Below are 24,555 nucleotides of genomic sequence, written 5' to 3'. Positions count from 1 at the left end.
TCCTAACATCGTTTTGCGTCGAACCTTTCGTTAAGAATTATGAATTTGGTTTAGCCTTTTTATAGGCGATGTCTTTACTCATGTTTACGACACACTGCACGTGCATTAAGCGGATCTTTTTCTGCATGTACTTTCCATGTATCGTTTTCATGTTTTTATGACAAACGTTTACAAATACATTTTGGGATGCGTCTGTTCCCAAATTTCACATGATCAGCAGGATTCAAACATAGAAATTGTCGTAATGACTATTGCAGTCGTAAATATATCCAAATGAGCTGCTGAAACAGCTTGTAGCTTTCTTCCTTTTGGAAGTGTATATACAACGTTGTTACGGGAGTGTGATTCCGCGGTATTATTCTTGAACACCATTTACGAATATGCACTTTTTGGTCGTGTTATAAATTAACTATTTTCTGTTTTATAAAGTATCTAATTAATTACACAGTTGCATGTGCACGTGCGAGAAGACATAGAGTATAGTCTCTATCCTGAGCCATCGGTATTCCCCTTCACAGTTTAAACCGGTCCTACATTAGGTATACAATGTATGTTTAAACACAGCTGGTACGAGCAGACTGGAAAGACTTCACGATCGTGCGTGCGTATGAGCTTTAAGCTAAATCATTTGTCACGGTTTATGAAAAAATGACTTTCCACACTGAAATATTGCCTTCAAAGCACATTGACAAATTGAATGCCACCGAAGTTGACACTGCATCTCGCTTACCACGTGTGTCAGTCTATGTCGCCTCAAGATTCGAGTTACAATGCGTCTTCACCAACCCACGGGATTCGGTAATCAGGCTCGCTGACCTAGTTGACACATATCATCGTAGGTCGATAGATGTTCATGCTGTTGACCTCAGGAATCTGGTCCAGACTCGATTATTTACAGATCCCTGTCATAGCTGGAATTGTGCAGACTGCGGCTTTAGACAACAAATTGCTAGTATATCTCCTCATGTGTTTCTCCCACTAACTGTTCTGCGCTAGACATGTGTATGTTTTCTGATCAAGTTATATTCTGGTCATTCAAGCAATGAATTCATGGTGTTATTCGTTGGTCAAAAAAAATCTAATTCTACTGGATTAAAAACAACTGGTCTCAATCAAACTATAGACAGGGTCTGAAGCTCCTAACAGGTCTTCCTTGCTGACAATAGTTGTTCGGATGGGATGGGATTTCGGGACATAGGACTCACTGTCAGACGAAATTTTGAGCATTATATATAGAGGGGAAAAGGGGTTTATTCACAAAGTTTCGAGAGTATGTGTGCCAATGTACAGTGTTCTTGACTGGCGTCGGTAAGGCGATGTTACTGTAAATGTGTCATGGTAGAAAGGTATTGTGTGTGACAAGCGAACTGATTTCACTGTCCAAAGTGATGGGAATATTTCACTAGCTAGACATTTGTAAACGATTTTGAGTCCAATATGGTTGTTCCATTCGCTAGAAACATCGGCAAAAGTTATACTGCTATATGACAAACCAATAGCAGATATGCCTACTGTCGTTGATCCACATTTAATTAAAAACTTTCTTTAACCTTTCACTTATTTTGCACCGTTTATAGATCCACCCTCTTTGAAAATAGGAAACTCAGAATTAAGTACAATAATCATTGCATCAACTGTTTAATCCCCATACCTCTGACTGTTGAATTGATGTGACTATAACAATTTGAAGGATTTGTATACGACTAAAACACATTTTTTCGACGTTAAATTGTCTTTGTTATGATTACTTTTCCCTCTGAACTCAATTTATGATTACAAAAATGCTATGCAAAGCATTTTCAACCTGCCGACAAACCTTTTCTTGTACTTCCAAATTTGAAAGATTTCTTTATGTCCTTTGAAATCCTACACCGTTCGAGAATGTCCTTTATGGCGCATGCTTGCTACCGTGGCGGGGCTGCAAACTGCTCTAAGACGTGACACGAAGAGATGTGTCTATTATCTATTTGAAATATACCACATTCATCCGAAGTTGACTTTTCCGACTGTATTTGTAACAGTGGTGTTATGTTTCCATATCTCGGGTTAACTGAAATAAAAAATGGAACATTTCGTATGTCTTTTAGTTAATTTTTAACTGATTACTGAATTACTGGCAAATCTACATCATCTTTGGCGGTGGATTCCATCTACCGGAAGTGACGTCTTAGACATCTACATCGACAGCATCCCTTCTAAAACGTAGCATACTGATCCTGCACATAACCCGAGCATTCAAGTCACCATGGTCAGAGTCGTTAGTGAAGGATTCCTCCGATGATCAGTCAGATTGTAGGGACTACAAACTCAAATTGTATTAATTGATAACGGCGACTTTACCCTGAGTTTAGTTTTACGTCGCTTCTGGTAATATTCAAGCATCATATACACTAGAAATGGGCTTCACGCATTGTACCCACGTGGGGAATCGAACCAGGGGAGGGACTTCGGCGTGACGAACGATTCATCTCCATCGACAAATAATGTTTGTTTGTTTCATTTTAGTGAGTGAGGTTTGTTTTATGCCGCATTCAGCAATATTCCACCAATATGTCGGAGGTATATGTAAACAATCGAGTCTGGACCAGACAATTCAGTGATTAATAGCATGAGCGTCGATCTGCTGGGATACGATAACATGCGTCAACCAAGTCAGCGAGCCTGGCGGCCACATCCCGTTAACTAGTCGCCTCTTATGACAAAACATGGATTGCTGAAGATCATTTCTAACCCGGATCTTCATGGGTTGTATTTCAGCCACGCTCGAACAGGCGTAAACTCACCTGGCAATGTATGTCGCAATGGTTAGGTTCATCGAAGCGGTCGTAAAATATATGCTTGTCATGTTTGATTTGTTAGCTGCAAATGAATAAATAAGTAACAGAATGCTGCATAGTGACGCGCAGCACAAGTTACTGGTCGTGACAAACTCAAATTGTATTGACTGATAGCACGAGCGACGACTTTAACACTGAGTTTAGTTTTACGTACATCGCTTCTGGCAATAGTCAAACACCATATACACTAGAAATGGGCTTCACGCATTGTACCCATGTGGGGAATCGAACCCGACCCGGGTCTTCGACGTGACGAACGATACTGCAATACCCCACCACCCCAAAATGGTGATGTACGATATCACAATCGATATACATCGTAAACGTGAGATTCCTGCTTGAGTGTGGGAGTTTGGTTTTACGCCGCTTTTAGCACTATTCCAGCGATATCACGGATATCGACCACGACACCTGAAAAGATCTTCACATATTGTACCCAGGTTATATACCTCTTTCCACAAACTGACGCATGTATCTAGAAACAACATGCCGATCTCTGACGTAGGATAATATATGATTGAAAAGTAAAAATGTATTTCTAAAACATCGCTTTATAAATAAACTGTTAGGATTTTAGATTTATAAATACCTTTTCATTTAAGTTCGTTAATCTGAAAGAACTTCAAAATGTGGGAATTATTGAACTATTAATAGATCCATTTACGGTTTATCTCTTAATCAGTTTTTGATCAAGCTCAATAGAAAGACTGTTCGTAATGATAACTGATAATATAAATATGCTACTTAGTGTGTTTTAACCTAAATACCAGTGGCTGAATAAGTGCCGTGAAAATTCAATAAACTTTCAGTATCAGCACCACCTGTCGATAAACAGTTGATTAGCGTGTTGCGTCTTGTTTCGCGGTCTGATGGTGTGTTTTGTAATTTACCGCTTACCATGTAGACGAGAATAAAATTTAATTTCAAACCACGTGGTTGTTTAAAGGGGTGTTTTCTCTAATATTCTCTCTTATGTTTGTTGGGAAATACGAGTTATAAACCGTTATCTTCTTGCTCAAAGCAGACATGGTCTGATCCTTCGAACGCGCCCCAAGGCCACGATTGAGCGCTGATTAAGTGGACCAATCGCAATGTTCCTTAAGTGGGGTCGGTCTGACAAATTGACCAACCAGAGTAGTCGTAACATATCATCAAGAAAATCTATCATGGCGACGTTGATGTTTACAAATGGAGTCGGTTCAGGGTGATGTTTGAAATTGAGCATGTAGTTTATCAGTCTTAGAAATACCTTCCACAAATGTATGTGCGGACAACGAATTAGAATTAGATCACAATGTCAGAAAGATACAGTTCTGAAACGTCTGTTGTGACCAGGAGATATGGAAGAAGCGGGGGAACTAATCGTGGTCAAATGCAGAGTTTGCTCGGCGAGTTCAGGGGTCTGTATGAAGGAAAACTGAGGAGACTCGAGGAAGCCGAAAAAACAGGAGAGGAAACATCAAAGGTCAGTGCAATGAATATGGATACGTACATTTAAAGGTATCATATGACTCTTACACAGCTTCTAGTTGTACACTGCACATCTTTCATTCATCGGATGTCAACAAGCAAAGAAACATGACAGATTATCATGATTATTGTTACCCGTTTCATTGTAAACATTTGTTCTTAATGTTACAGAGAGTTACACTATGTACTTCCCTGTACTTCTGTTACCTGTATATGGGCAGAATTAATTTCAGCAAATTAGTATTTATGGAAACTTGCATGGTGGAATATATCAGTTGTGTTTGAACTTGTCACCACTTGAATTATGTGAACAGCAGTGTGCCTCTAGAAGCATCAACATGGTCATTATCTGATGGAAGTTTGCAGTGTAAGGGCATTATCTAGACAGAAGATATTCAATTAATATAGATGTAGTAGTGGTTGTGTATGATTTCAATAATATCATTCTATAAATATAAATTAGCAGAGATCTCTAATGTGATACTACAGTGTAACATGTTTTCGGGGTAATAACGCAAAAGATGGTCATGCAAACTATTGTGCACCAGTAGATTATGGAAACTGTAATTCTGTTTTTAAATATCATTTCACCTTTCATCAATATATTGTCAGAATGGTCTGTTGTCTGCTGGTTTCCAATGCATCAAATATTTCGTGTCCACCCGCCAAAAAGTCAACCAAATTGGTTCTTTTTTTCTTGATTATTTGAATGGGTTTTAGTGAAAATTGTTAAAAATAAACATATTTACAGGTAAATTTTGTGCACAGTCATTCCTCTTGCCTGCATGGCATGCCATTGCATGGGCAATAAAATACATCATGTCGATACAGAACTCTAACATCTCAGCAGTATCTTAAATGCACCCAGTGGTCACAAGCTGGGTACATGCACTGACCCTATGTTGTAAATACCACTGACACACATGACTGTAATTCCACTGGCTGGAAAAGTTTACACACACAACATTTTCTTTCATCCAGTATTTCGTCGTCGCTAATTGGCTTGTCATCGTCATCATTGCTGATCAGAAGCCTGTCCAACCCTCATGGTCCTGGCCTTTCGGAATCGACTGCATTAGTAGCTGGGTTGCTTTTCTTGACTTTTTTAGGTTTGGGTTGAATTTTCTGTGTTGAATCAGCTGACGACCATGTTGTAGTTGAAAATGACTTTTTTTGTTGATTTCTTCTGTTCGCCAACATAGGTTTTTATGTCGGCGGTGACAGCTGTCTCTGTAATTGCCTTCCCTGCAATAACTTTTCGTAAAGACCTTCTTGGCTTTCGCTTTGGACACCGAATGACTGGCAACTTGTCAGCAAAGAAATCTTTGGCTCTTCATTTTCAAATCTGACAGACTCCATTTCCGTAGTATGTGAAACTCCCTCTCAGGCCGCTCGTCATTATCAGGTGAGTTTGATGCTTTGTGGCGTTCGGCAAACTTTGACGGCTGCAGGTATGACAAGTCAACAGCGGATGGATTGAATGGAAATATCCCACATTTTCGAACGGAGCTTTGCAAGTTGTTTGCTGATATTGCTGCTCTGTATGCTTTGAAAGCGATTTCGCATATACTGTACCTATTGACAGTTCCGGGATTCTCACGTTGCCATTTGTGACATTCACTATGAAATATTTTGGAAAATGGTCCCAAACAACCAATCTGTTGAAGCATATGGCTGGTGTGAGGTGGCAACACAAACAGAATGATGTTATTTTCATCATGTTCATTTGCCCAGTCAATAAGGCAATGGTAAATGAAATACCAACTCAGCATTCATAATACCCACTCACAGAATATACAGAGGGTACAGAACCCACATGAGCAAAGATCTATCTGGAGCTCTAGGAACAATCTCACATGGCACTACCTGTAAATTTTTAACAATTTTCACTAAAACCCATTCAAATAATCAAGAAAAAAAGAACCAATTTGGTTGACTTTTTGGCGGACGGACACGAAATATTTGATGTATTGGAAACCAGCAGACAACAGACCATTCTGACAATAAATTGATGAAAGGTGAGATGATATTTAAAAACGGAATTACAATTTACAGTTTCCATAATCTACTGGTGCACAATAGTTTGCATGACCATCTTTTGCGTTATTACCCCGAAAACATGTTACACTGTAGTATCACATTAGAGATCTCTGCTAATTTATAGAATGATATTATTGAAATCATACACAACCACTACTACATCTATATTAATTGAATATCTTCTGTCTAGATAATGCCCTTACACTGCAAACTTCCATCAGATAATGACCATGTTGATGCTTCTAGAGGCACACTGCTGTTCACATAATTCAAGTGGTGACAAGTTCAAACACAACTGATATTCCACCATGCAAGTTTCCATAAATACTAACTTGCTGAAATTAATTCTGCCCATATACAGGTAACAGAAGTACATAGCGTAACTCTCAGTAACATTAAGAACAAATGTTTACAATGAAACGGGTAACAATAATCATGATAATCTGTCATGTTTCTTTGCTTGTTGACATCCGATGAATGAAAGATGTGCAGTGTACAACTAGAAGCTGTGTAAGAGTCATATGATACCTTTAAATGTACGAATCCAATTTCTTATATTTTGTCTTGTTCCTCGTTGTGTTCTTCAATTACAGTATGTCAGAATTTGTCATGTGTCGCTGATCATGCTAATGCAAAATTACCTCCCCTGACAGACACGAGTGCGCATCCTGCAGTCCTATGTGAATGACTTGAGTGAGCAGAATGAGGTTCTGGTACAAACAGTGGAGGAGCTGGAGAAAGAAGCCAACGAGAGAGTTGCCATCCTCGAGTCCAAACTGGCCAAGACTTCTGGCAGTGTCAAGGTCAGTTGCCCATCTTGTCCATATATGATGTCCCATTTGCTGAAATGAGAATGAAACAAACTGATTTTCTATTGATATTTATGGTGCAGTATCTGATTCTGTTAGGAATGGTATATTTTAGTTTTCTGTGATATTTGTTTTATACATTTTCTTAGAGAATCTGTATTGTCTTCCCACAAAACTATTTTTTTGTTTTTCATGAAAAATTGTTTTCACAAACATGACACATTGTCATTGATTTGATGTAAAATGCATCTTTAAGATTTATTCACTTCTGAGGTTATAATGCCAAGACATTTTGTAGTCAGTCGGTCTGTCCATTCACAGAACCTTAAGTCTCATGTCCATGTGTTATAGACAATAACCCAAGTTGTGTCAACATTTGGTCCCAAGCCTACAGCAAAATGTCAATAAAAGTTCCATTTTGATTTTTTTAGCCAAACATTTGCCACTTTCACAGATTTTATAAACATTAACTAATTAAATGCAGTCCAACTTTACCAGTATCAGAGTGTTCTTCCCAGTTTTGTCAGCCTGAGGCGCTTGGTTTAGATCTAAGACAAATCCTGCTGCAAAAATAAATCTTGTAAATCTGTCATTTGGGCTTGATGTGTTGTGCTGTAGTGTTGTGCTTGTTGATTTCAGCTTACAGAGGCAAAACATCAGGTAGATTTAGTAACATGTTTTGCGTGAAAAAAGTTTGGTCTGTCATTTACACTGAGAGTTCCATGCACAAAGATGAACATTCAATCTATAGTTTCATTCCAGATATATTTGGAGAAAACTGAAATTGTTTGAGAGTGGAATTTTAAATTTTTGGAACAGCTGTGTCATATGATTTTATTGAAACAGACAGGTTTTTGTATTTTTCAATTTGAGAAAAGATAAATTATAAGTGAAAATGTTGCTTCAATGCTGTGATGTTCAACATTTAACAATTCACCAGCCTTGTATGATATGCAATCCCTCAGAGTTTTTAGCCTTAATCTGCGCAAAGTTCCCACTTCAGCTTGCGGTATGGATGAGATATTGCAGAACTCACACACATAATCTTATGATGAACATAATACTCAGAGATCTGAAACAACACACTGAACCTTTTCACTTCAGTTGTAGACTGTACACAAACTTCTTATTAATGTTGTTTTTGCACTGTCATTTGTAAGTGTTCCAAATGTAGCATGAAATGCAGGGTCTCCCTAGGACATTAATCAAAGAGGGCTGCTTCATTTAAATTGAAAAATAGCAAACCTTTTGTGAACCTTTGAGTTTTGAACTACAATAAATAAGCAATGAGATGGTATGCACATTGTATTGAAATATAACAATGTCGCCATCCAACACATGACGTTTTGCACAAGTAGACAGATACTGTTTTGCTTAAGATTTCAAGTATGTACTGGGTATATTTTCTAACACTTCAAAAGGATTTTATTTGTGTTTAGATGAAACACTGGAATCATGTATGTGTATAATTTATTGTTAGCAAGTTTTGAGACAGTTAATTAATTAGTGTCCAGATTAAACATATTGCATCATGCATGTATGTGTTACTGATATACACCAGGAATTGGGCCATCATATGTTGACAGTCTGGTGACCATAGTAACACTGTAGTTTAGTATTGCTGCAGCTGGTGTACTGTTATGTAGATACACTGCAGTGTGTTATCTCGTTTATTGTTTTAAAACTGTGTCAGAATATTATGAACACTTGAGCTGCCAGTTTGAATCTTAAGCCATGTACATTCCTTTCTGTAGGATAAGTCTTATAGTCCATCGTGTACATGATGTGATTGGTTGATATACTTACCTAAATTCCTCAGGGTGCACTTATGCAGTCGTGCAGCCTAGTGGTATTGCTATTGCTCTTCGTGCTGGTTTGAATCCCCATATCGACCTGAATCCCATAACTAATGTTCTTTGTTGTGATGTCACTGGCCTATTGCCTAGGTTGGTGCCAGCTCACACTTTGACACATTCATCTATCTGAGAGCCTTGTGCACCTTTTTTCTTTTCATTGTTCAGCATTTAAATGAAGTGGTCAGTGGTGTAGCCAAGTGGTTAAAGTGTTTGCTCATCACATAGAATACTTGGATTTGATTCCCCACTTGGGTGAAATGTGTGAAGCCCATTTCTGGTATTCCTGCTATGATATTGCTGGATTATTGCTAAAAGTGACATAAACCCATTCTCACTCACTCACTTAAGGGTTATGAGTGATTATGAATTCAGTCAGCTTTTAGCAGTATTTCAGCAAGATCCTGGTGGGCACAACAGAAATGGGTTTCAGACATTGTGTACACATAGGGCTCAGGACTTGCTGTACATTGAGAGAAAACTGTCTTCATGTCTACTTGAACATGTAGGTACTTGGTTATGAACTTCTTGTACATCGAGGGCAAGTCATCAGTGTGTCTCCTGTTTGTCTTCAGTGTTGTACCTCTTGCATGAACTCACTGTAGACTTATGGGAGGCCATCAGTGTGTCTCCTTGAACTTCTTGGTCCTCATTTACTTTTGATGTCCTGATTACAACTGAACAACACTGGCCTCTTCTAATTCCCTCTCATCCAGTACTGGTGCAAGTCATGTCGAAACCTATTATGTACTTGATCTGACACACACCACGTCTTACCCAACTGGAGGAAGGTTTGACAGAGGCTTCAATATACTTTGCTGATCCAAGATGTGAGAACTGCTTCAAGAGTTACAGCATGAACCAGATTCGGTGTGCTCCACTGTATCCAGGCAATACTAGAGAGAAAGAGTGTTCAGTCATCTGTCATGTCCAGATTTCTGTCCTTGGTTCACACATACGCTTCAGAGTAGTCACCACTGGTCATCCAGGTTGTGCATGGCTCTTGTTGACAAGTGTTTTAGGTCAGAAAACCTGATGTTGATAGAAAGCAACCAGATTTTCACTAATCTTGGGCAATGTTGTTCCTGGTCTTGTCTAACTCTGTCTTCCTGATCTTCCAAGCAGCAATATGTTTATGACCACTGCCACACTGGCGAACACCCTTTACATTGATGCAACTGTAACAGTGTTAAAAGTTAAGAAGGATACTTCCGCCTCCTGACAACAGTTGTGCAACACTGCAATAATCCGTACACAGCAATCTGCAGTATGCCCACTTTCACCTCCTTGTTGCCCTGATATATCAGTTTCATGGATATAAATGAAATGTAAGCCTCACACAACTCTCTGCTTCACCGTCACTATGAGCCATCATCCAAGTGACGGTTGAGTCCCTGTGTGTCTAACTTGTGTCTGAGCAGCGAATCTTACATGCTTCCCCTGAACCACCCACAGAAATTACACAGAACAGTCCCGTCTCCCTACAACTGTCCCTGAAGGGGGTTGCCACCAGGGAACTGTCAAGAATTGTTGCGGAGAGTTTACACTTGAATTTTTTATGGCAGGGGAATAAACAATGGGATTACAATAAATGGCAGCAGGGTGTGAAGACATTTTTGTAGTGCTGTGTTATCCATGTGCAGATTGGAAATATTTAGCAATGAGTTTGGATCAGTTTGAGGTCATGACCCAAGAGGTGAGATCTCTTTTATGTTCAGATTAGGTTAAAAGTGTTGGTATTTTTTTCATTATGTACATGCCTTAACATGTGCCAGATTGTTCGGTACAATGTTATAATTTAGGTCACATTATCATTGAATTTATTGAAACTGTTAAAAAGAAACATTGTTACTTTTGTTCAGAAAATACTCAAATGATATGTAGAAAAGACATTACCTGACAATCATACAGTACTATCAGCATACCTTAATCAGTGTAAGCAAATCTTGCCAGTATCGATCCAGTGGGGCCAGTAAATCTCCACTGTTACTAGCACGACTGGCTAGTGAATTTTCATGAGGCCATTTTGTAAATATTTTCATTCTGAAAAGTTATAATACACTTGTAACTTATGCAAGATTACGAAAATGTCCATCATATTAACAGCTTGATGATGATACTCTGTGTCATTCTCATAATATTTTATTCTCATCTATTTTTGTGAGAGAGAGTTTTAATATTTCATGTCACAACAGCAAAATCTGGACCATAACGTGATGAAAACAATTTATAGCATAATACAATAAAAAGTGAAAACATTTGTAAGATTAAAAGCTGTCAACAATGGACAGTACAAATACAAGGGAATCACCGTTTGTTTGAGTAATCTTTGCTGTGTTTCTACATTCAGATTTTGAGCTAGTGAATTAGTTTGTGGGAAGGACGTTTCAGGCATAGTTATCCCTACTGGCCAGCAAAATGTGGAAACTATTGTATACACTGGTAACATAACATTTAAGTTCAAATCCTGTTTTGTCCTGATTCTAGATATGTCACCTCCATCACCATACTTGGGGGGAGGGTTCATTTCAGGGTTCCTCCTTCATGTAACTGGATTTCTCTGGGGTACCCTAGTGGTTAAAGCGCTTATGCTGAAGACCTGGGTTCGATTGCCCACATGGGTACAATGTAAGAATCCGATTTCTGGTGTCACCTGCCATGATATTGCTGGAATATTACCAATAGCGGCATAAAACCATACTCACTCACTCACTCACTGGTAAAAGCGTATCATGCAATCAGTTCACTATCATAAGTATATTACACTTATTGTGCTGATGTTAAGTGATATTCTTCATCTGAATTTTAATTAAATGAAAAGACAGGAAAATATTTTCTCATTTTTCATCGTAATGTATAATGAGGTAAACATCAGCTTGTTATGACCATGATCACCATGGTAACAGATATTCAGTGTTTGTTGATATCATTGGTATACAACACGCTCAATGACTAGAACTTTGCTTCCTTGTGAATATTTAACTTTTGATTTCCTTACTTGAATGAATGTAAGTAGTATCCCCACGATAATTCTTAAACAAATTACAGACACAGTGAGATTAGATTGGTATTATATATTTTTTTTATTATTTATGCATGAACTGATATTGCTGTGGTTGTGAATTACTGGTCAGTAATCAAATGTATGACTGAACAATGTAAGACAGAAGGATATTATTATATTGTAATAGAGTGAAGTGTTTTGCATGGGTAGTTGAGGAAGTTTGTGTGTACAAGACTGAACCCTGGGTTAATCGTCCTGATGACATCCATCAAGAGGAAACACCTGTTTGTTTTTAAAATAGAGTTGTGAAATTAGTGGACAATGATACCTACTCATGTGAACAGAGTCACACGGTACGTTAAAGCATCGGGTCACCAGTAATTACTTCAATAAGACGTTTGGTCGATCACAGATTTTCTGCTTGAATGATGGGGATGATTATGTTATCTGACATGCAAGCATTAAGTTACACATTCCTTAAGTTTTTTCCGCTCAACTTGTCAGCAAGTGGCTGTTGCATAATGTATCAGTGTGTAAACTGTAGCACTATAAGACACTTCATCATTTACACTTTTAACACACAGGTCAGTACACAACTAAAGGTTAGGGCAGCGGGTAGACAGGTCCATGTTAACATGTCTATTACACCGAGCCAAGGTAGAGACTGTTCACTGTCAGCCCTGGCGGTTGTAGGAGTGCGTGCGAGGACGTGTCTGTTCTCCGAGTCAAACTTTCGCGCTCCACGGCTAGGTCCTGATAAGAGAATCAACTTTTAGCCTATTTATCATGGGCATTGAATAGGTGATTTCTGAGTCGCCTGTGGCAACAATGGGTCCAAGCTGTAGTATGAAGGAGACTCAGTGAAGCCTGGCGTGGTAGAACTGTAAAGTAAATAGCTTTACTTCTGTGGGGTATGGTTAATAACTAAGCTGGGAACATAAAATTAGCCAACGTCCATTATGGCTTGAGTGTGGCTGGACCCTCGGAGGAGGTCTGTGTCGGGTGTGCTAATTAACAGTGGAGTAATTGAAGGTGTCATGGTTAGATAACAAGGGAGTACTGTGATGGATCGAGAGGACAGGTATCGGCTCCGGAGTCCGAGTCGGAGCCCAGTGCGGAGCCCCAGTGGTAGCCCCCTGCTGAACAAGAGAGTTACCTGGAAGGAACCCATTGAACAGGCTAATGTGACAGTGAGTTGTTGCATCGTTGGGATCTGTCAGGGTTGCTGCAGTACCATATCATCTCAGTTATGCTGTCAATTAGTTTTCTATGTCTGTTGATACTTGAGTGGCTGATTTTGTCTATTTCCAACTCCACATGAATGTATTGTCATTTTTACAATGAATATTATCAGTCAATTTATCAATCTTTTTTTTTCAATCATATATATAGTTTTACAGTAGTTTTACATTGAAATTACTGTTCTACCTTTGACTTATGACATAGGCTTGTTGCAAAAATACAGTGCACAATGTTGAGCATCAGACATAGATGTACAACACTAATCAACAGAGCCAGGTATATACCTCCCCTAATGAGGCAGTACATAATGAGACAGGGTTCTAATCCCCCAGATTTGTAATTAACACAATTGTTTATATACCCAAAGATTGCAATGACCTGACTTGAATAAATAGATGTTGAGGTCTTGACTTGCAAACCTGTCTTTGGCCATTAGTTTCACATAAAATTCTGTTCGATTAATGTATTTCATATGAAAGTCAATATCATAACATTGATGTTTTCTGGAAACAGTGCTAGAGACCATGTTTGGGCTAGTCTTTGGAGCAAAACTGAATTAGTACATGTGTAAATGAGTAGTTAGGAAAACAGAAGTTATAATGAGTGTCCAGAAACAAAAAGATGGCAAGCCTTTTAATGTGTAGTTGTATGCTCAGAGTGAATGATTCAAGATTTTGCTGAAATAGATTTTGTTGGTATTGTAAGATACGAGGAAACCTTGATAGCAGTTTGTTGACTTTGGTGATAAGCTCCCATTTGTAGTGACACCAATGTCCAAAGTAAAGAAACTGTCTCCCCATATATAACTGTGTATCACCTATGGTGCTAACACTCTGTCATTGAAGATTATATGACCATTCTTCACATCATTGTTTAATGATTATCTGTTTTGTTTAGACTTATCAAAAATTTATCTCAACTCCTTAAGGAGAATACACTGTAGGCCTTACCATCATATTGATCTAATTAGTATGTCCAGCTTATCACTTTACTTGTCAGTGTAGGACTAGTGAGGTCTGTGATATAGTTTGACTGTGGGTGGCTTTGCAAGTCTGGTCTTGCACATTGTTTTTCAGTTCCTGTAAAGGTTTACTGTTGAAATATCAGAGTAGGAACTATTTGATTTGTCATTAAAATGTGTCATTGTTTGAAGAGACGACATCCTGATATTGAAATGCTAACATATACATTATTGATACTCGTGCAAAGGCTTGGAAGGAGTATCAGCAATGTTGATACTTGTATCAGTTGAGTATTAAGTGGATTTACGGGCCATTACATTGCACACACAGACATCTCAGCTTGTCTTGGATGTACAGTAATGACAAATATATAATATAATACTAAGTTGTTGTAGATACAGACCTGGTACCGAGTCACAGAAGGAAGAAACTTGTAATAACGAACATCCTTTCTTTGTTGTGGACTTTGCTGGTCATTGTGCTCTCATTGTACACTCCCATGGTGGAAATAATAATTTCAGTATCAAATTTATTTATTTATTCAACCAGTTTATTGAAGTAAGGCCTGCTCGAGATTGGCTAGATTTCTGTCGGATGGTCTAAATCTTCAGCTGGCCAGCCCGATGGTCTGGTTAAAAAAGTGTGCCAAACAACTGAGTAAATTCACAATCTGTTGGCGTCTGGTCTGGTGTTATCCATTTTGGGCTGGTAACTTAGGTTGTTACGATACACTCACATATTTGTATTCAGTATTAAGTGAACCGTAGCCCTTTATGAATACATTTCATTATTCATGGTCACCAGAACTGAATGCGAATGATTTCAGTTTTTTATCTGAGTATGCTTTACTTGAGCCCTAATGCTAAAGTGAGATCTGGAACAATGAAATATGTACTGACACTGCAGAAGAGCAAGTCATGTTAGTTTGCAATGGCTGCACATGGTACTGTGGACTAGAACTGTTAGTTCTTTATTCAGAAAGGAATGAAACTTCTATTTTAAAAAGCAAACATTTTCCTGGAATTATATTGAAAAAACAATAACATTGTATCACTCATGATGTTATCAGAACAAAGAGAACTGAACGTGTAGGACTGGACGTGGTTATTGACATTGACTAATACATTGAACTGATACTCAGGTTTACGTACGGATGTGTTGTAATTTAAAGGAAAATAACAATTTTTCTTTTCATGATTTACTGTTTGAACGAATGAAATCAGTTGCATATCTATGTTCATGATAGTGAATAATGATCTACCTTTAGTCTTGTCACATTTTAACATACAGAATGTGCAAAGTAAATGTTTGTTTGATATATTATTGTATGTCCTGTGTAGGAAGGCGGTATTTATTATATGTCCTCTGAATACTCATTGAATTTAAATCTCTAGGACATATTCATAACTGTGGGCAATAAAGGAAAATTGTGGTGATTCGATATACTCCACTGAGTAATCAGTCCCTGTGCACTTGTAAAGGGGAATACATAATTACAGGTCACCCGTCAACAGCTCCAAGCAATGGAGGGATTGGGCAAACAACAGCTTTATGATATTATAAAGAGAAAACATTTGTGTATTTGTTATCTAGGGATTGTGTGTATAGAAGATTTATTACCAAGGACACAATGTAGACCTGTGGAGAGAACCCTTCAACATAGGAGGCACAAAAGGCATCGGACAATAAATTGTTGTATTGAATGACCTTGTTTGCTATTGTGGAGAAAGTTAACTAGAAACCAATGTGAGATTGGAGCATATTAAAGTTTATGACTATTCTGTTGTGGGGACTTTATGATTTATGACAGGACTGTGGTTTGCAGAATAGAAGGGGTAACACTTTAGGGTTGAGGTGACATGATTTATTACACTGAGTGTAAATAGGTGACAGAACATTATGTAGAATGGGTGTGTTGGAGGGAGCATGGACATTGCATGTATACAGGGCTAATAACAGCTGATGGTTGGATACACTGATTGCTGACAGTGGGGCAGTAGTACACTGATTCACACAACAATGGTACGCTGATTCACATAATGGATACACCAGTTACTGACAGTGGTACATTGATTCACATAACCATTAACAGCTACTCTGATTCACATGACGATGATACACTGATTCACATAATAAGTAAACTGATTCACATGACACGATACACTGATTCACATGATAAATAGACTTTATATACAAAACTTAATTAATACTTGCAGCAATTCACATAATATGATACGCTGATTCACATGACACTGATACACTGTTTCACATAACAGATACAAGGATTCACATGATCTTTTATAACACCTGGTGGCAGAAGAAGATGGATCATGCCGACACCTTTGCCATGATTTACATTTATACGATGACAGCTTTAGGCTGGTGTCTGTAGAAGCAAGCATCAATAGGTGCTTAACTTTTATAAACATTAAACTGTGTTTATCACGAGACTTTACTTTGACATCTGTCGTGGACGTTGTATTTTCAGCACTTCTTCTATCTGAATGATACGAGCTTGCTGTAATTAGGAGCCCCTGCAACAAAGTAACAATCATCATAAGCTACTTATTATCGTCACAGTCCTATTTTGGGGGCTGGATATTGCATTGCACACTACATTGTGTGGCCCTCACTGAAAACTGGAAATGCTAATTTCACGTCCACCTTATGTGTATAATGTTTGTGTTCCACCCTCCCACAACAAACACATCTGGCAACCCCCATTGAACAATCCCACACCCTGGTCTCAATCATCTCAAATCCACTCTCCCACCCAGGGTATTAGCTCTGTTGATCCAAGTCAGTGTACCCGAGCCCTGGATTACCGACTTTCTCAAGGGATCATACTCACGCCTTGCTCAACAGGACAACAGAATTCTACAAGGTGAGGATGGTCCAATGATAGATATATGAGGTAGGTATAGCCCTTGTTTGTCCACTTGAGGGCGTGTTGACCAGCATGGCTGGAGGTACACACTGGTCAGTGGGAAGGGTAGTGATAGTGACACATGTACAGGGTATCATGGCAAGGCGGTAATGGCTTTTTAAGAGCCTGTATTGATATGTGCTTGTGATACTTGAAAGTGCTGGACTTTGTGTAGCCTGGAGACAACATGACAAGACATATATCTCACCCTGGAGAATGAAACTTGTTTGGATTAAGAATTTATACATTTAATTTTGGTAAAACAAATGTACTCACTCACTCTTGCCATCACCTTGAACATAAAACAGTGAATCTATTCTTAGTTGCTGACTGTGTGAGACATGCTGCCCACCAGACTAATTGAAACTTGACCCTAAACCAATTTGTAATCTGCTGTGAGTTATACCAGGAACCAATAAGGTATGGCTGTCAGGGAACATTGGTAAATGGATCTTCTTCCTGTGTGTAGTCTTCAGTGTGATGTCAATAGGCCAGTTAGTATTGCAAAATTGACAGACTCCCAATAACACTGACTGCACACAAGGTGACCTCTGCCATCATGTCCTATTGTATCTAGTGGTATTCTGATGATCAGATATGATCAAAAATCAATCAAAAGAAGAATAAAGAATAATTATCGATTGTAACAATCATATTTTTGATTGCAGCAAGTAAATTCATGAATAAATATGTGCTCAACAGTGTGAAAACAAAGTACATTGTATTCATTATGTTCATAGTCTCGTATTTGTCACTGTGGTAAATATTACTGTACTGTCCATGAATAAAATCAACACCTATTGTGAATGTAATGAGACAAATATTTGTTGTGTACATAAATAGAATGATTACATTAACATTAACTATATAAAATCCCGGAGGAAATCCCTTTAAATTGTGATTACATTGAAAATGTATATACCTCAATAATGAATGACAGTCGGTGACCACAAGCCCTCCAATAATTAATACTGTATTTGGTTTCCAACTCCCAATACTAGTGGCAGCCCATTTCTAGACAGTCAGGCCTAGTATGACATGACATCCACTGATAATAGGTTGAGGGTCTTTTGCAGAACTGTGCTGTTAGTTGTGCCACATTGCAGACTGAATGCCAAATCTATGATTATAACCCTTAGTGAATGGAAATACGCCTGATACTCACCAAATGATAGATATCTACATGTTATGTATCGTGAGACTTTGACCACCTCTATGGTCATTTGGAGAAAGTGTCCATCTCGACAAAGACAAAATATTATGCATGTCAACTTATTCTGTCATGTCAGGGTCACACTGTGACTTAGTATCTCAGTGGGCAAGTATTATACAATCCACATGTGTCAGAACAAGAAGACATACAGGGACACACACAGAGACACACATGCCCATGCACACGCACACAGAGGCACATTCATGTGCACTTGCTCATGTATATACACACTTGCACACATGCACTCACTCATTCCCACATACGCGCATGCATGCACACACACACAAGCATGTACACATCCACAGACTGCACATACACATTCACAATGTTAAATCAGCATCACCTCTTCTGATCAACTTCAGGCTGTCCTCCTCCGGTGCCCAAACTGCAGCTAGACTATAATTAACACCCTTATAACAAACCACGGATATGAGGAACTTCTGTGATGCAGGCCACTTGCTTTATCTTTTATTCAAAACATGTGTAACAAACTAGACGCAGTGGTTCCTGTGAGTTCATTATTATTGTAATACACTACCGTGCAGGTGGTAATAGATATATACACTTACTTGCTCTCACAATAACGACTGGCTGGAGCTGAACTGGAGCTGAACCAGTGCGTCTTGTTAATGAATAGTAATTTCACCTTACCATGACCAAGCACGCATCTGGGATCCACTCTCAATCAGAGATAAATATGTATAAAATGGTGTTTACACACTGTATCAATGTGAAAACTTTACTGTGTGTTTAATCAGTTAACAGCAGTCTAAGTAAGCTTAGCCTCAGTACTTTTCATTACACTCTGTTACTGAGTCTAACAAAACCTTATGGGAGGTCGCGTCAGGTAACCTTTGAGTTTGACCAATCAGATCACAGCTTACCAGATCTCAAAAGTGGACATTCGCATATATCTTTTGAACTTCTTATCTTGAAAAGGTTCGTACCCGAACGATTCCGAAAGCTCTTTAGCTTACGATCCCTTTCAGGTGATGTACACGGCGCACGTTACAACCATGACAATGGTGGATAAACAGCTGCTGAAAATTGTGTTTTTGGCAACATCCAAGGATGTTATCTTGGGGAAATGTTACCTAATGGCAACCATGTCAACGGAAACCCCAAAGCGTATATACTGCAGGTCAAATAACTGTGTTGTATGCGGATTTTTGTTTGTGGAGAGATCAGAGTATGTCAGTGACCTGAATATTTTGTAAGTCCCTCCAATCCCTAAGTAGTAGCTGTTGTCTGATTAGTTGAATCTATCTAACCTCGCTATTGATTGGATGGTCATAGGTCGTTCAAAGGTTACCTGATGCGACCTTCTACTGAGGTTTGTTAGACTCAGCAGTGGAGTGTAACAAATAACACTGAGACTAAGTTTACTTTGACTGAAGTTAACAGTAAGCAGTATTAAATCACAGTGACATTGTTCAGTGCCATATTTCAAGACAAGACCCACCAACTCCATCAGCCAAGCAGAAAACACAGACATTTGTGCATTGAACCATGAATGCAGAAATATTTATTTGATTTTGCAGTCAATGCCATGGAATTACTTGCAATCAGTGTGTTATGACACTGCCAAAATAGAACAGTAATTAGGAAATAGCATAGTGCTTAAAACATTGACTCACTGTGCCGAAGACCCGTGTTTGATTCCCCACATGCGTTTGATGTGAGAGGCCCATATCTGTGTCACCTGCAGCGATATTACTGGAATTTTGCTAAAAGCTCAATAAAACTAAACTAAGCTAAACTCACACTCACATGTCAGATAGATAATAAAAACTCTGGGGTTTTTGTTTGTTTGTATTGTTTTGTTTTTTTGTAGTAAAGCTCGAGGCCACAATTTCATATACCACAAAACATATTCCTTTGCGTTTTTTCAATCATACTGTAGATCCAGAACAGCTGGAGAGGACTTTTTCTACAATTCATAGGCCAATATGTCCCTTTATGGTTTATTGTACCTGATAGCAAGGATTGTCACCTCGTTATTATTGTGTTACCTCTATCAAGTCAGGTTTATGAGGCAGACATTATTATTGTGTTACCTATGTCAAGTCAGGTTTATGAGGCAGATGTTATTATTGTGTTACCTATCTCAAGTCAGGTTTATGAGGCACATGTTATTATTGTGTTACCTCTATCAAGTCAGGTTTATGAGGCACATGTTATTATTGTGTTACCTCTATCAAGTCAGGTTTATGAGGCAGATGTTATTATTGTGTTACCTATGTCAAGTCAGGTTTATGAGGCAGATGTTATTATTGTGTTACCTCTATCAAGTCAGGTTTATGAGGCACATGTTATTATTGTGTTACCTCTATCAAGTCAGGTTTATGAGGCAGACGTTATTATTGTGTTACCTATGTCAAGTCAGGTTTATGAGGCACATGTTATTATTGTGTTACCTATGTCAGGTCAGGTTCATGAGGCAGACGTTATTATTGTGTTACCTGTTTTAAGTCAGGTTTATGGGGCAGATGTTCACCAAAGTAATGGTGGTCAAGTGGGATTTTGATTAAAATGATGACAATTTATGAGCAGACTGTCCTTATCTGGTACAGTCCCGAGGTAAGTTGTGAAAAGTAAAGATATGTCTATACTAATCCATAAACGGGCTGCAGGGGTCAACTTGTTACATGTCACCCTCCACATCTGACTGTTACGTGAAAAAGGATCATGTTGTACCTTTTTCTAATTTTATTTATTTTCTATTGTTCTGTGTTGACATATTTCCCATTTTTGCTGGAAATTTGTTGCTTGTTCACAATTCGGGAAGGAATTTTTGCAACTTCTTGCCTTTTTTGTAATACAACCAATTCTACACTGACAAGTCAGAATTAGACTGGTGATGATCCAGGTTAAAATTATTCTTCAGCAACCCATGCTTCTAGTACGTTGTGCTTAACAGGATCTGATGGTCAGGCTTACAGTGCTGACACATCGTCATATCCCAGTAGTGTAATCAATGCTCATGCTGTTGTTCACTGGATTGTCTGGTCCAGATTTGATTACTTACACTAAAGTTACAGATCTCTGCTATATTGCTTGAATATTCCTGTGTATGGTGTAACCGTGTAACCGTGTAACCGTGTAATACAACAAACAAAACAAATGATAAATATTATCAGATTCGGATGTTTCAGCCCCTGTACAGTACAGAGTTTTGTACCATTCATTTGTACCATTGATGATGGTTCACAAAATGTTCCACTGCACCACTCTGCTGATTTTAGTATAAATACAGCTTAAAATTAGACATCTCCTGAAAGTTTGTCAGTATATGTTGTGTCATTTGTGTGATATAGGGTAGGACAGCAGCAATGTGTCAGGTCAATCTTTAGTCATGAATATTTGGATGTTCTCATGTTTGGACAAAGTTAGTGGTTGTTTTGCAGGTGAAGATGAGTAATGTAATAAACCTGTCTCATGAGATGATATACGGGAAATGACAACCCTCAGTCTATGCCATTCAGGTTATATGATACTCTTTCCGTATTCAGGGGCGTCGCGTGTCAGGTTTAAATGTAGACAAACTGCCCTCCAACATGTCTGAGGTGCCCTTGAATGTGATTGTGGGTTCAGATCCAAGCTGATCCTGGTTGTGTTTTTTTGTGCATACCCATGGGTTCCTTGAAGCACTTGATGTTGATGTTTTTCAATGTAATGCCAATATAACCAATATATACTTCAGGTTAATTCAAATCCAAACTCTCTCACTTATTCATGGCTTAAATATTTCTTTTAACAACCAGTAAATGTCAGTGATTGAAAACATAGCACAGTGGCACATTCCGTAAGAATTTAAGTAAAATACATCAATGAAATCAGTGCTGTAAACTGATCATACTGACACAGTAGGGACTGGAGATGTGACTCTGGGTTGAGGGTGCTCTGGGATCTGAGAGGATGGGGTATGGGTGTTTTGGGGAAAACATTGAATTACATGCGATTAGGATAATACAGCAGCAACATATCATCCCCACTCCCACACTCACACCAATCCCAACACCCACACCATCATCAACACCCACACCAACCCCTACACCATCATCAACACCCACACCAACAGCCACACCAACCCCCACACCCATACCATTACCCACACCCACACCCACACCCACACCCACACCCACACCCACACCAACACCAACACCAACACCAACACCCACTCCCTCTCCCACGCCGTGTGTCTTGGTGTGTGTCTGCAATATTAAAGCTATACAACAAATTTGTTTCTTTACAACTTTTCCTATGTGGAGCAAGTTGGTTTCTTCCTAAGCATCCACACTTTCCACACCAAAATATTTCATACCAATCAAGACAAAGAATTTTCATTTTGTGCAACATGATACGTATTATTTTCACAAAGAGTCATTTTGAAGCATAAGAAATTCATACCCTATAAATATTCCATGATGTTACCATGGTTACATGTTATGGGAACCTGAGGTCCTGCATGGCCCCGGTAAGGAGCTTAGAACATAAAGTGTATCAGGTGCATGTGACATCAACACTGCCGTGAGTTTCTGGGCATGTTGATTGACCACTCACAGCTTTGGGTGGAAATTTGATCTGTGTGTATGTACATTGTGTGCAGTAAGTCAATATATGCACAGCATAGAGTCACCCTAGTCTCCAGTCCTGAGGTTTCGAGCTTTTCTTTATTTGTCCAAGTAATGGCCCACCACAATAACCGCTTTGTGTTTATAGGAGGATCATTAGTTGTGAGGAAACGATTATGCATGCCATCAAAGGTTTTAGGGAGATTTCAGTATGACATGTGGAGAAGCGTCAAGTTATGGACTTTGTAATATTTGTCAAAGCAATCTTTGGGGTTTAAATATCAATGTCAGAGCAGTAATCCCAGGCCACAGACAGCAGGATGAAATATGCTATATATATGCTGAACAGATAAACTTCAGGATCATGAAATAGTTTAACAATCCCTACACATTTATAGAAATTCAGTGTTAACTCCCAAAAAATGTTCAGGATCTGTAACTTTTTTGTGCATTGTACTTCCTGAGTGTGTTTTTTATTAAACAGAATACAAAGATGCTCATGATTTAAGGTGTGGTTTTAGGGATAAACTATGAGAAGAAAACAGAGCAGACTGTCAGTAGTAATGCATGTTTACAGATATTTATACTTACAAGAGAAGGAATATACTTTTAAAAAACAGAACTGAATTCATGGTAAAGAAATGTATTTATACATTGGTAAGAATGATCTTGACCTATGAACCCTTTTTGATGTACTGAGAGAATACAGTCACGGCAGTGGCCACCATGTCAAGTCAGAGTAAAGTGGGGGTTGTGTAGTAGCCTAGTGGTTAACGTATCTGCTGGTCATGGCGAAGGCATAGATTGTATTCCCTTCATGGTTTGAGGCCCATTTCTGGTGTCTCTCACTATGATATTGCTGGAATATTTCCACAAACAGCATAAAGCCACACTCACTCACTCACTATCCTCAGGCCTTTAACATTAGACATACTGACTTTGTGCTGGTTTTGATAGATGGAACATTGTTGACAGTGTCAGTTTTTCTAGTCCATGCTTGACGGCTATCATGGCACACCTGAAGGTCTACTAAAGCACTGAAAATCATTTTCATAATTTCTTTAGAATCGGTTAATGAAGCAAGTATTGACAGGTGTCAAAGTAAAACATATGGCATGTGGGAATTGGTCCCTCAGTGACTTTCAGATGCTTTTCTTCCCTAGAGGAACAGGCAGAATAGGCACAGCATATATAGCATGTCATACAAGGTCACTAAACTGGATTGGGCATGATGACTGCTTGTCAGTATACCCTGACTGTGTGAGAAATTGCTTATTATGGTCTGACTTGGTGAGATATAGAGAGGATACTAAATAACCTTCTGTATAATACCATTTTCATTGAATGAACTATTGATTTGGCATCAAACAAGCAAAAGCGAGTTTGATACTAAATCTTTCACGAGTTTGATAGAATATGGTATTTCACAGAAAGGAGTTTAGTATTGTAATTACTCTCCAACATAAGTTGATAGAAACTGCAGTGAAATTGCCTACAGTCTGATGACCCTCGACGTTCCATGAGTCAAGCAAGGTCTACTACCATTGCAACAGAGGCATTAGCATTGTGATGTCAAAACAGTGAACCATTAATACATCATGTGTCCTATGGTATTACACTTGTGT

At 38.6% G+C, this 24,555-nt stretch overlaps 1 protein-coding gene across 3 annotated transcripts in view; it reads left to right on the top strand.

Moving 5' to 3' along the window:
• The first annotated feature begins 3,996 nt into the window (after nucleotides 1-3,996).
• Nucleotides 3,997-24,555, top strand: part of LOC137257681 (putative leucine-rich repeat-containing protein DDB_G0290503) — a 93,471-nt gene continuing 72,912 nt past the window's right edge. For 2 of the 3 annotated variants that reach the window (XM_067795050.1, XM_067795051.1), the window contains exons 1-2: nucleotides 3,997-4,302; nucleotides 7,001-7,150. In XM_067795050.1, coding sequence (XP_067651151.1) covers nucleotides 4,132-4,302; nucleotides 7,001-7,150 — 321 coding nt within the window. In that variant the 5' untranslated portion in view covers nucleotides 3,997-4,131. The remainder of the gene's footprint in view (nucleotides 4,303-7,000; nucleotides 7,151-24,555) is intronic. The other variant, XM_067795049.1, reaches the window with a different exon arrangement.

This window comes from Haliotis asinina, chromosome 12 (assembly GCF_037392515.1).
Source record: "Haliotis asinina isolate JCU_RB_2024 chromosome 12, JCU_Hal_asi_v2, whole genome shotgun sequence".
Lineage (NCBI taxonomy): Eukaryota > Metazoa > Mollusca > Gastropoda > Lepetellida > Haliotidae > Haliotis > Haliotis asinina.
This window is presented reverse-complemented; position numbering and strand designations above follow the sequence as displayed.